The sequence below is a fragment of the Macadamia integrifolia genome, unplaced genomic scaffold (genome assembly GCF_013358625.1).
Source record: "Macadamia integrifolia cultivar HAES 741 unplaced genomic scaffold, SCU_Mint_v3 scaffold836, whole genome shotgun sequence".
In the NCBI taxonomy this organism is placed as follows: Eukaryota; Viridiplantae; Streptophyta; class Magnoliopsida; order Proteales; family Proteaceae; genus Macadamia; species Macadamia integrifolia.
In genome coordinates, this window is record NW_024870553.1 from 111,281 (window position 1) to 123,894 (window position 12,614).

Below are 12,614 nucleotides of genomic sequence, written 5' to 3' on the forward strand. Positions count from 1 at the left end.
CACCTGGGTTCACTTGCTCCAAAACCCAAGGGAAGGTATGTAAGCTGAAGCATGCTCCATATGGGCTGAAGTAATCCCCTCGTGCTTGGTTCGGACGTTTCCATAAGGCCATGGTTGCTATAAGTTACTCTCAAAGCAATGCTGACCACACTTTGTTCATCAAGAGATCTGGTGGGAAGATTATTATCCTAATAGTCTATGTAGATGATATTGTTGTTACTGGTGATGATTTGGCAGAAATCTCTCGCCTTAAGAGATACTTGAGTGAGGAATTTGAGATCAAAGACCTAGGACAACTTCGTTACTTCCTCAGCATTGAAGTTGCCAGGTCTTCTCGTGAGATCTCCTTGTCTCAACAGAAGTATGTGCTTGATCTTCTCTCTGAGACAGACATGTTGGCATAGTTTTTAAGGCGCTGCTAAGGCGACTTGGCGCTGATGCGGTCTAGAGATGGTAAGGCAGTGCTCCGCCTTATGTGAAGTGGCGCCTTATGGGTTTTTTTTTTTTAAACACATTTTAAAATTACTTGATGAAGATTCCAAATATAGATTTTTTATTGGTAGGTGTATGGTTTTGTTAACACTTGAGATGTATGGGATTAGCTTTACTCCACCAAAAATAACCAAAACAAGAAAAACAATAACACGATTCACAAACAGGGTTTGGATTTTGTCAAGGGTTTTAAGAAAGGACTTTGAGAAGGAATCAAGAAACAAGGAAGAACCACTGATCCAGGCAACCATTTTGCTCCGGCAGCAGTGAGCTTGCTCCGGCAACGGTGAGCTTTATTCTTCTTTGACAGGAGTAGAAATATAGTGGATGACCTTGGGGCTTAGGCACTCATTTTGGCATTATAGAGGTAAGTATAATAAATACTTGTATTTTTTATATCTTCTTTTCTTTATATCTATAATTTTGTTTAATAATTATGTATTTATATTATATATTAATAAGATTAATGATTGATGATTGATGAAGATGAACTTAGTTTATTCACTTTATTGATTTGTTTTCTTGATGAATATCTTACATTGGTAATAGGAACATTTATGAACATTTATTGATTAATATGTATTCATATTAATATGTTAATATGAACATTTAATATTTATTTAACATATGAGTAATAGGATTCAACTAGGATTTGAGCCAAATAAATTGGTTTTATAAAAAAAATTACACAAAAACGCTTTAATCGATAAGGCGACGCTTTATACCCACTTTATCGCTAAGGCGTTTCAAAAGACCCTCAAATGCCTCCGTCGCCTTACCGCCTTAAAAACTATGCATGTTGGGGTGTGAGCCGGTAGACACTCCTATTGAAGCTAATGGTCACCTGAGTAGCAAGGAAGGTGATCCGGTAGATAAGGGGAGATATTAGAGATTAGTGGGGCGGTTGATCTATCTCTCTCATACACGCCTTGACATAACATTTGCTGTCAGCTTGGTTACTCAGTACATGCATGATCTCTACTTGACTCACATGGAAGTTGTGTTGCGTATTCTCCGGTACTTAAAATCTGCCCCAGGACGTGGCATTCTTTTTACTCCTCATGATCACCTTAGGGTGGAGGCCTTCACTGATGCAGATTGGGCAGATTCCCTTGATGACCGCAGGTCTACTACTGGTTATTGCACCTTTGTTGGTGGTAACCTTGTTACATGGCATAGCAAGAAGCAAGCCGTGGTTGCCCGTTCAAGTGCTGAAGCAGAGTTCTGTGCTATGGCACATGGCATTTGTGAGCTCCTATGGCTTCATGGTCTTCTCACTGATTTGATTGTTCTCGCTACCCTTCTTATGAAGCTCTTTTGTGACAGCATATCTGCCATTAGAATTGCTCACAACCCTATCCAGCATTATCGAACCAAGCATGTGGAGATCGATCGACACTTCATCAAAGAGAAGCTAGATATGGGCCTTATCACTGTGCCTTTTGTTCCTAGTAATGAACAACTGGCTGATGTATTTACTAAAGGTATTAGTAGTAAGATGTTTCATCCTATTATCTGCAAGTTGGGCATATGTGATATCTATGCACCAATTTAAGGGGGAGTGTTGTAATAATGGGTTTTATAGGTTTTAGGGAAAGTGTCAGTCACAAACAGACCCTAAGGGGTTTACTGGTCTTTGTAATTCTCTAGAACCTTCTCTCCATTGTTATAAATAAAGAGGATTGGTGTCATATTGGACACAAGTCATTACCCCATTCAACAAATCAAGTAATTAGAAATGATGCCTTTTCCATTCTTATGATTATGTTGTGTCATGTGTTGATTGTGGAATGTGGATTATGGAATAGAGCATACTAGCCTAAGGTTCGAAGAGTCGGAGACTACTTACATAAGGTATGAAGTCAAAGTATCATTTTATGTTTGATTTAAAAAAAAAAAACGATGTTTCCTTTGTGTCTAACAGGCCTAAAATAGGGTAAATGCAAAGTTTCAGGCTAAAAAGGCCATATGGCCACTGAGACCAACCACCCGAGTTGACCAAGGAAAAAATAAATGATCTCAACAAGATCTCAGAAGACCTCGCTTTTTTGGAATAATGAGATGGGGAGCGAAAGCGAGATCTTAAACCTTGCTTCCGTCGTGGATTTCCTAGGCATAAAACCAAATTGGTTCCTCGAGACACAAGATTCTCTTTCTATGTGAACTTCGATGACCTTCTCCCATTCTCAACTCATCCAGCATCTTTCACGTGTTCATAATATTGTTAAACAACCTAGTTAGCCAGGCAACCCGATACTCCCAAACCCTTCCATATTTCTATTAGTAACTAATTTGGGCCTTGTGTCTTTCCAACTTCAATCTTTCTAAGGGCTTCTTTAACCTTAGTCACTCCTATCTTTCAGACATATATATTATGTGTGTTGTTATGATGTATACTCATATTACTCCTATCTTTCAGACATATCTATTATGTGTGTTGTTATGATGTATACTCATTACTCACATTACTCCTATCTTTCAGACATATCTTTCAAACTCTAGCTTTGATTCATGGTGAAGAAGCCTCTTATCTCTTCCTGGTACGTCTTCAATTGCTGCTACCCACAAGTTTTGTATATCTCCCTGCATCATAACTCCCCAACCATTTTCACTGAACTCACATCCAGCAGATATTCCCAATTCCTAAAACATCAAACTCTATACAAAGGCGCATGATCCTACCTGATGAGGTGATCTTTCCTAGCTTACCAAGTCCTTTCCAAATATTACCAAGTCGAACAAGCATTTTGAGTGTAAGACATATACATGCAAAGGTTCACAAAAATACAGACTCGATGAAAGTAATTTTATACCTTAAAGAGAGCTAGTTCTTGTTCAATCCTTCCAACGTCTCTTGGTATACTTCTCAATAGACAGCTCCAAGAAATCAATGATCCCTCACCTCCTAATGAAAGACCAATAACTTAAAAGGACACTAGTCCCTCTGATATCCAAGAACATTGACAAAACAGACCATTTGATTCAAGTCTACAATATATCATTTTCTTTCATGTTATTCCTGCCAACTTGCCCTTACCAAGGTTGGTATCAATCAGATGCACGAATCTTAGAAGTCTTTTAAGATTCTAAAGAAAACTTCCATCAGCCTCACATTAAGAAACCCATCTATCAAGAAACTGAAGAGGAAAACCCATTTATGTCACTCCTACTAGAAACACCATTAATCAGTTATTAGCGTTGGCCATCAATTACACAACCAAAGATGGCAACTATGAAGGAGTATAGATATAAATAATAATTGGATGTGAGATTAATCAGATTGAAAATAAGCATATCAAAAGTTCAAAACCCTAAAGTAGAATCATTACAAGACAGGTCTGGATAAATCCAATCAATTGGCAGCCTCAGGAGAACCAACAAATAGCTGGCAGAAGGGTTGGGTTGCAGAGATGTTTTTTACTCCCTGTGTGAAACTAATCAGTGTATCAAAATAAAAGTACAAAAAGTAGATTTGTGATATAAGTGGGAAAGAAGGGAAAGGGTACATAAAATTTACAACAGCTAAAAAAGAACTTACACTTTAAGCCTCATGCCCAAATCCTGTAGAAATGTGCAGTATGACTTGCGTAAATATGTCTCTTTCTTCAAGTCAATGCCATCTCTTCTGGATGGCGAGTTTTCAGCGATTTCCTTCCTAGAGAAATACCAGCGATCTCCATCCTCTGGCTTATCATGAGAAAAGCTGTATGGCCCACTTTCGACCATTCCATGATGTGAGGGATCTCCAGGTAATAGTCCAGACATATGTAGCCCTTATCCCAAACTAAAAATGGTTAATATAAATCCCCAATGCACGGAGCAGGACTTCACCACTCATAGAAGTCAATTTAGCAGAGTCCAGTAGCTTCCTCCTGTCCATGAACTATCAGAACATCAGTATTATTAGAAAATAATCACAATGATGGCATGGATCTAGGAAGAAATCGCCATAAATAACTTATCAGACTTTAACGACTCTGGAGGGTTGTCTAGCTAGAGGTTTATACCTGATCTCTTATAAATATAAGGTTGTAGAATTCACAGAAAATCATTCAGTCATCAACGATACACAGAGAACAAATTTTGCAAAGCCTACATCTAGTCCTCTCTGGTTTTTGAAAATCCTTGTCACTGTTTTCAGTGATAACGCCACAGGATAGTTTAATACTAAGAGATTTTTGTTTTGTATTTATTCTTCAAGTCGGTATAGATGTGTGGTTCAGGATTCCATCGATTTGTATTAGATAAACATGATTTGATTGGGGAGAATTTTTTTGCTTGCCACTTATTACAGAATCAGAAAACAATAGGAATTGGATCCTTATTCTACAGGCAGTAGGCCTGGTTTTCAGGCAAACAACCATACTGAACAAATATGATTTTCTAAAACTTCAATGGGTTGGTACCGTCAAAATTTGGAACTTCTGAAATCACTATAGTGGCACAGGTTAGATGGGGTTTTACCTTTGAATTGAATATTCATGACTGGTCACTTATCATACCATTAATCAGCCTCCCCTTTTTTTAACTAACAGAATTTTATTAATATGGTGAAAGGGAATGCAAAGAAATATCAACATGATATAAACACATTGCAGATATTTCCAGTAATAAGTAGCTATTTCGGGATTGCCAAGTGCCAACATGCAACAGCAAAGTTAGCCACCTCCTTGCCCGTCACCCATGCCGTAGCCCCTCCCTATGACCCCCTCCTCCCCTCCGGCAGCCTCCGCTGCCGGAATCTCTTCCTCACCTGCGACCTCCCTCCCCTCCTTCTCAACCAACCCCTCCTCCTGGTATTTGTTCTTACGCCTCTGTGGTCACTTCTCCCTCCCCTTCCGATAACCCTCTGTCCTCCACTCCTCCCTCGTCTGCCCATACCCTGTTTTTTCACCCTCCGGTCATTCATGACTCCTCCCCGGTTGGTCTTTGTCCCCCTAGACTTCTGGACTCAGAGATACTCAAGTGGAAGAACTGTATTATAGGCACATTCCTTGGTAGCAAGCCCCCATTCCCACTGGTCAAAGCTTCTTTGATAAAGCAATGGAAACTGATATGCTCCATTGCTATTAACATGCTCGACAATGGCGCCTTCGTGTTTAACTTCGACGATGAGACCGACAAGGCATTGTTTTAGATGGTGGTCCCTGGTATGTTGGAAGGAAACCAATGTTTGTTAGACAATGGGAACCTCACTCCTCTTTCAGCAAAGCTGAACCTACCACCATTCCACTATGGGTCTCATTCCCTCATCTTCCCCTCCATTATTGGTGTGTTACCGGCCTTAGCATTATCGGTTCTCTGATTGGCAAGCCGCAGTACTCTGATAGACAACTAAAAACATGGACAGATTATCCTATGCAAGAATCTGTATTGAAGTGAAAGCAGGTTCCGATCTCCCCTCTGCAGTTACAGTAATGGATGGAAAAGGATTTTCCTTCACTTAAGAAGTTTCTTACGAATGGATACTCCCGGCCTGTTCTTCATGCAACTGCTTTGGACATAAAACTTCTCACTGCTTGAAAACCATCACTGATCCGAGCAACCTTTGCAATCAAAACCAAGCTGCTTCTGCCACATCATCTCAAGATCCCTCGCAGCAGGTTCCTTCCATAAATCACCCCACAAGCAGTAGCAGAACCAGAAATAGGAGAATCGCAATCACCCGTTGCCGGAAAATGCAGCCAACTCCTTGCCGGAAGTTTCCCAGCCGACAGACCTCCAGGCTTTGACCATTGGTCCTTCAATGGTGCCCTTACCTATTGGATCCAACCCTTTCTCGGTTCTTGAGACATCAGATACTGCCATGGCCTCTGAGCAGTCACTTCCTCACTTGGGTTCTCTGCCTTCTGAAGTCCTAATCGAACGATCGAGCCCCTCTGGAAACCTTGCCCCCATCCCCAAAACAGTCCTTCCCCCCATTTTGCCTTTCCCCGACTCTGACCCCTCTGCTACTCCTTCTTCCTCGTTGGTGGAACATTCTGAAATAACCTAGAGGGGGGGTGAATAGGTTATACTAGTGAAAATTTAATCTTTTCAAAATAATAACCCTAAGTGTGATTGCAAATTAAAAACAATGCCCAATAAATAGGCACAATCACACAACACAAGATTTATAATGGTTCGACTCAATCCGAGTCTAGTCCACTCCCAACAAGAATTGTCTTGTAAGGTATTCCACTAGTTCTCCCTTTCAGTACAGTAGGTAGGGAAGAAAATCTTTACAATGTTTTGTGGACAAGAAAATCCTTACAAATCCCCTTTACCAGTAGAGAGGCGCCTTTACAATCTTCTTTGCAGGTAAAGAGGCACCTTACTCTTTTTAGGATAAGAGAATCCTTACAATCCTAAGTATAGTCTAGAATTATAAAAACAGTAAATAGAGAAAAGTGGAATAAGAGGAATACCTCTAGTGTGGTGCAAATGATGATAATGATAAATAAATGATGCACCTTTTTATGAAGTCTTCTTTGTAGCTTTGACTTGCATAGAAAAATCTAGAAGACTTGACTGAGACTTGAGCTCTTCTGAGATGTGGAAGACCAAATAGCTCAAGTAGGGTAGAATAGCTTTTTGACTCTTGTATGCTCACTATATTGCTCTTAATACTCAAACTTTATTAGTATTTAATTAAGAGCATCTTAGGTATTTATAGGTGAACTTAAGAGAGCATTTTAGGCAGAAAATCAGGCTCTAACGGTCATTCTGGGTCCATCGGTCGACCGGCTACCGATGGTCATATTCTGGGTCCATCGGTCGACCGCCATCGGTAGCCGGTCTACCGGAAAGAGACGGAGCAAAATATAGCCATTGGGGCACTTCCAGGCAGTCACTGGTCGACCGGGACTTCCAGCTGGTCGACCGTCGGCTATGATCTGGTCAACCGCCAACATGACACTATTTTGACAGAATGTTGTCATACTGACCAGTTGTCAGTGTTTTGACCATAACTTTTCGGTCTGACCTCGGATTGACGTGTAACCAGTTGCGTTGGAATCGTGATTCGATTTCCTACAACTTTCATGAAGGGTCCATCTCCTGATACCTATTTTAAAGTTACTCAAAATGCCCTTGAGTCAGGTCATTGTGGTTTTCACATAACACATTTTTCCAAGTATGTTCCATACCACCTAAGGACTTCCATACTTGCTCAAGGTATGTCCTAAGGTCATTCTAGTAAAATGTTATGCAATGCATGAGGTGCGTGCATATATAAAGAATGTACATTATACAACGTGTACTGGCCTATCCTAGGGTCTTCATCTTGAGTCTTGAAGTCTTCATCTTGAGTCTTGGCGTTCCATACTTAGGATTTCATCTCTCTAAGCTTCAAGGTTGTATCTCCATGAATTATTCCTTGAGTTCTGGACTTGAGTTTTCCAAGTGTGTTTCTTCTTGTGCTAATCACACTTATCAAATCAGTTTAAGGATACATGTTTGTTTGTTAACACCAAAACACATATAGAAGCCTGGGCATTGTTCCCAACACATTCCAACCCTTTATCTCATCCTTCTCCGCCTCCAACGAATCTGCCCTCTTGGTCCAACTTTGAACCAGACTTTATCCCACTAAGCCAATTCATCCCTGTCCATATGTTAAACCAGCTTTCCAAATACCCTTCGGACCACCCCCTTTACCCGAGAAACCTCTACAACCCGACCCACCCATTAAAACAACCCACCACCACTGATCCTCTAACCGAACCGGCCACCCACTCTGACCCTAACCCACAACCCAATCCTATCACCCGGCCTTCTTATCCTATTGCTCAACCCGATCCACCCACACAACTTAACCCGCATCTAGACCCTTCACCTGAGACCTCTGCCTTTCGATGCTCTTCTGTTATGCTTACCTCTGTTGCAACTTCTTCGACAACAACCGTTGGTGCTCTAACCCCATCTCGGATTGCCGGCGAGTCCTCTCTCGCTCCGAATGTTGCAGCCCTGCCGTCGGTTTCCCTCCTGGTCAATACCGACGTGTCCTCTTTCACACCGACTGAAGCAACTCTGCCGCCTGTGACCCTCCTGGTCAATACCCCTGCTATTCCGACAGCCCTCTCTGAAGACCACGACACTGCAACTGCTCCTCGTCTGGCCTTGGAAGGCCTCACAGAACCTCATCAGGCCTTAACAGGCTAAATTGATCCTCGATTGGCCTATGCAGGCCCCATTAACCCCTTCGACGGTTCTCCAGCTTCCTCAAGCCCCCGTTCGACTTCAACTTTGCTTAGGGGTGTGGTCACTCCTATTAGTTTGATCAACCAATCTGATGGCCCTGTTGCACTCCCAACTGTTCCAAATTGCTCCCCAGCAAATGGCGACATCAACTCTAAAGCTCTGTCTATGAGATCAAGTCTCACAATCTCTGGACCAAACTCCACCCCAATTGGCTCATCAGCTGTGACTCCAACTCAATTTGGTAACTCGAGAACATCTGGACAGACCATTCAAAGTACCCTGCTGCACCCCGCCTTGGATGAGAAACCAGCCTCACAACAGCCAACACAACCGGCTAACCACAACCATCCCTCCTCCACCATCAAAGACCTCCACCCCCATCCCCGGAAGCAAAAAAAAAAAAAAACCCATCCAGTAACACCAGAGCTTCATGGAAGCTCTCTCAGAAAGCCTTCAGCTGGCCACAGACTCGAACCTCATCTTCGTCATCCCTAAATGCAAGGCCATCAAGATCACTCACCTTGCTTTTGCAGATGACTTGATGATATTCTCCAAAGCTGATCCTGTCTCCCTTGGTAACATCATGCTTTGTCTGTCTCAGTTTGCGGCAATGTCAGGGCTCCACATTAATCTGGATAAATCCTTTATCTTTTTGGCTGGGATTTCTGAAGAAGCCAAAGCCTCCCTTCTGGAGCAATCTGGATTCATTAAGGGGCTCCTTCTAGTGAAATATCTTGGGCTTCCTCTTATTCCTGCTAGGCTCACTACTCATCACTGCTCTCCTATGCTTGACCTCATCAAGAAGCGGCTCCAGCTCTGGAAAGAAAAGTTCTCTCTTTTGCAGGTCGGCTCGAGCTCATTAGATCGGTCCTTCAACCCTCTTACATCTATTGGTCAGGTATTTATGGTTTGCCGGAAACCATCATCTCCAAACTGGAATCCATTTTTGCTTCCTTTGGAAAGGGACTGAGTGTTCCAGATATCTTCGTCCCATTTCCTAGGCGGCTATTTGTCTTCCAAAATCAGAAGGGGGGCTTGGATTGAGAAGGATCAAGGATGTGAACCTGGCTGGTATCATAAAATTAGCTTGGAAGATCATCACCAAAAGGAAGAGTATCTGGGTTGACTGGATTTATTCAAATCCCCTCAAAGCGGACATCTATTGGATAGTGAAAATTCCGGCATATGCCACATGAATTTGGCACAAAATCATTGCTATCAGACCAACCATATCTCCTACTATATCCTCTCAGATAGGCAACGGGGCCAACACCTTACTTTGGCTCGATCCCTAGCACCCCTCGGGAATCTTATATCACATTGTAAGTGCCAGAAGGATTTATGACTCACGCCTCTCAAAATTTGCCGTTGTTGCAGATATCCGATCTTTAGACAATTGGTCGCCTCCGGACCATTCTATGGCTCATCTAGCGGACATTTGGAACTCTTTGCCGGTCATCTCTCCTTCCCAGCAGCTCAGGCTAGACACCATTCTCTGTAAGCCTTCTTCCACTATGGCCTTCTCCCCTAAAGCAGCTTGGGAGTTTGTAAGGACTCATGGCCCGGCATCTCCATGGCATCGTCTCATTTGGTTCAAGCATCACATCCCCTCTTTCTCATTCAAAGAGGCATTCCAGCAGATCCATTGTGCATCCTATGCAGCACTTAGACGGAGACTATAGAGCACCTCTTCTTTGCTTGCAGCATCTCTTCTTACATTTGGAAAGGGATTCTCCGCTAATACTGGCCTTCCGAAAGGACAATCCTCTCATTCCATCGTGAATGGATTTGGATGGATATGGCATTCCATGGAAAGACCATCTGTGACACCGTGGGAATACTTGCCTTCTGTGCTTCAATAAATCAAATTTGGATGGAAAGGAATCATAAGAAATAGACCTCCAACTCTCGCTCCCTTGATAAGATTTGGAGTTCTAACTTTTTTTATGTCAAAGCAAAAGTTTCTCAGTGTACAACCACTTGTAATTCCTCCCCTAGAAATTGTCATATTGTAAACTCCTGAGAGCTTCCAAACTCCATCATCAGGACTAGTAACGCTCCTTGAGATAGTCTGCTCCTCTCTCCATCCCCTTCTGGGGCTGTAATTTTTTCTCTTTCGCTTGGTAATGAATTATTTATTCACAAAAAAAAACCAGAGCTTCATCTACCTCTACCACCACTCCTGTCATCAGCTACAGCCGTCAGACCCGCCTCCACTGGTCTCCCCATTACCCCTCGTTGCCCATCCAAGCGTCTGATGCACACTTCTACTAGTTTTCAATGATTCCTTGGACCACTTGGAATGTCCGAGGTCTCAATTCCTCGGTTAAACAAGCAAAAAAGCCCTTATTCATTCCTCTCAGTCCAATCTCTGTTGCCTTTTAGAAACCAGAGTCCTTGAGGCCAATGCGGCTCGTATTGCTTCCTCAATCGCCCCCAATTGGTCCTTCCTCTCCAATTATACCCATAGCCCGAATGGGAGAATCTGGATTCTCTGGGACCCAGCCTTCCTTACCATAACCAACCTCTCTTCCTCGGCCCAAATTACCCACATCTCTATCTCTCATCACTCTGGCCCTTTCATCTGCTCCCTCTCAATTGTTTATGCCCACAACCAAGCCTCCCTCCGGGTCCTCTCTTTGGGACGACCTTCTTTCCTTTACCAACACCCTTGGGGCATCTCTAGAGATTTCAATGTTATCCGGTTCAACCATGAGAAGCAGGGAGGCAACCCCATTGATTCTCAGGCTGTTGACACCTTTAATGACTGCATTGATGACCTTAATCTTACTGATCTCAGATGGTCCGGTGTCAAGCTCACTTGGCACAACAGAAGATCTGGTAACCTCCGTGTGGCTTGTAAGCTAGATCGAGTCCTTGTAAATGAAGCCTGACTAAACTCTTTCCCCTCTTCTCATGCCACCTTCGGTCTTCCGGGGATCTCTGATCACAACCCCATCTCCCTTCATGTTATCCCCTTCTTCTCCTTCGGCCATAAACCTTTCAAATTCTTTGACATTTGGATTTCTCACATGGATTTTCACTCCCTTGTCTTTAGTGCTTGGCATAGCCACACCCCCCGTTCCTCTTCCCCTCTCCTCTCTTTTGCCTCTAGACTCAACAGTGTGAAAATTACTTTAAAGCTTTGGAACTCTTCCATCTTCGGGAACATCACCTCTCGGGTCTCTTAAAAGCTTCACTCCATTCAATCCGGAATCCAACAGGATCTCCACAACCCTATTCTTACTGAGGAAGAGAAATTTGCCTCTTCTGATTTAGCCTTGGTACTAGACAGGAAGAAAGCTTCTTACGCCGAAAAGCCCGTATCATATGGCTTGAGCTTAGGGATTCCAACTCAGCTTACTTCCATCACTCGCTCAAAGCAAGGAATAATGCCAACTCCATCCCGATGCTTGTCTCCTCCTCTGGGGCTAACCTCTTCACCTCGGATCTCATCATGACTGAAGCCATCTCTCATTTTCAGAGACTCTTCAGTCCCCACCCTTTTTCTCTCACCCCATCCCCCCGAATCTCCTCAACAAATCGGTGCCAACTGATTTTATACCTTTCCTTCAATCCATTCCCAACGAGGAGGAAATAATCTCAACCATCCTTTCCCACAAATCCAACAAAGTCCCAGGCCCGGATGGCTTCAATATGGGCTTCTTCTCCGCTTGCTAGAATACCATCAGAAATGACCTTATTTCTGCGGTTCGGAGCTTCTTCAACCCGAATCAAATTGTGGGGATCAATCACACCTTCCTTTATCTCATCCTTAAAAAGGAATGTGCGGTCTCCATGAATGACTTCAGACCCATCTCTCTATGCAACCTTTTTTATAAGTTTGTGGCCAAAATCCTTGCCAACATGTTTCAAAAAGTCATTGACTCCCTCGTCAATCCTAACCAATCGGCTTTCATTGCTGGTAGGAGTGTGATAAC

The 12,614-nt window shown here is 42.9% G+C and overlaps 1 protein-coding gene across 4 annotated transcripts in view; it reads right to left on the minus strand.

The window, feature by feature from the left end:
* Window positions 1-12,614, minus strand: part of LOC122070140 (cyclin-T1-3-like) — a 74,418-nt gene that overhangs the window by 35,476 nt on the left and 26,328 nt on the right. For 2 of the 4 annotated variants that reach the window (XM_042634247.1, XM_042634249.1), the window contains one exon: window positions 4,031-4,375. In XM_042634247.1, coding sequence (XP_042490181.1) covers window positions 4,031-4,257 — 227 coding nt within the window. In that variant the 5' untranslated portion in view covers window positions 4,258-4,375. Of the gene's footprint in view, window positions 1-4,030; window positions 4,376-12,614 lie in introns of those variants that run through there. The other 2 variants (XM_042634248.1, XM_042634250.1) reach the window with 2 other exon arrangements.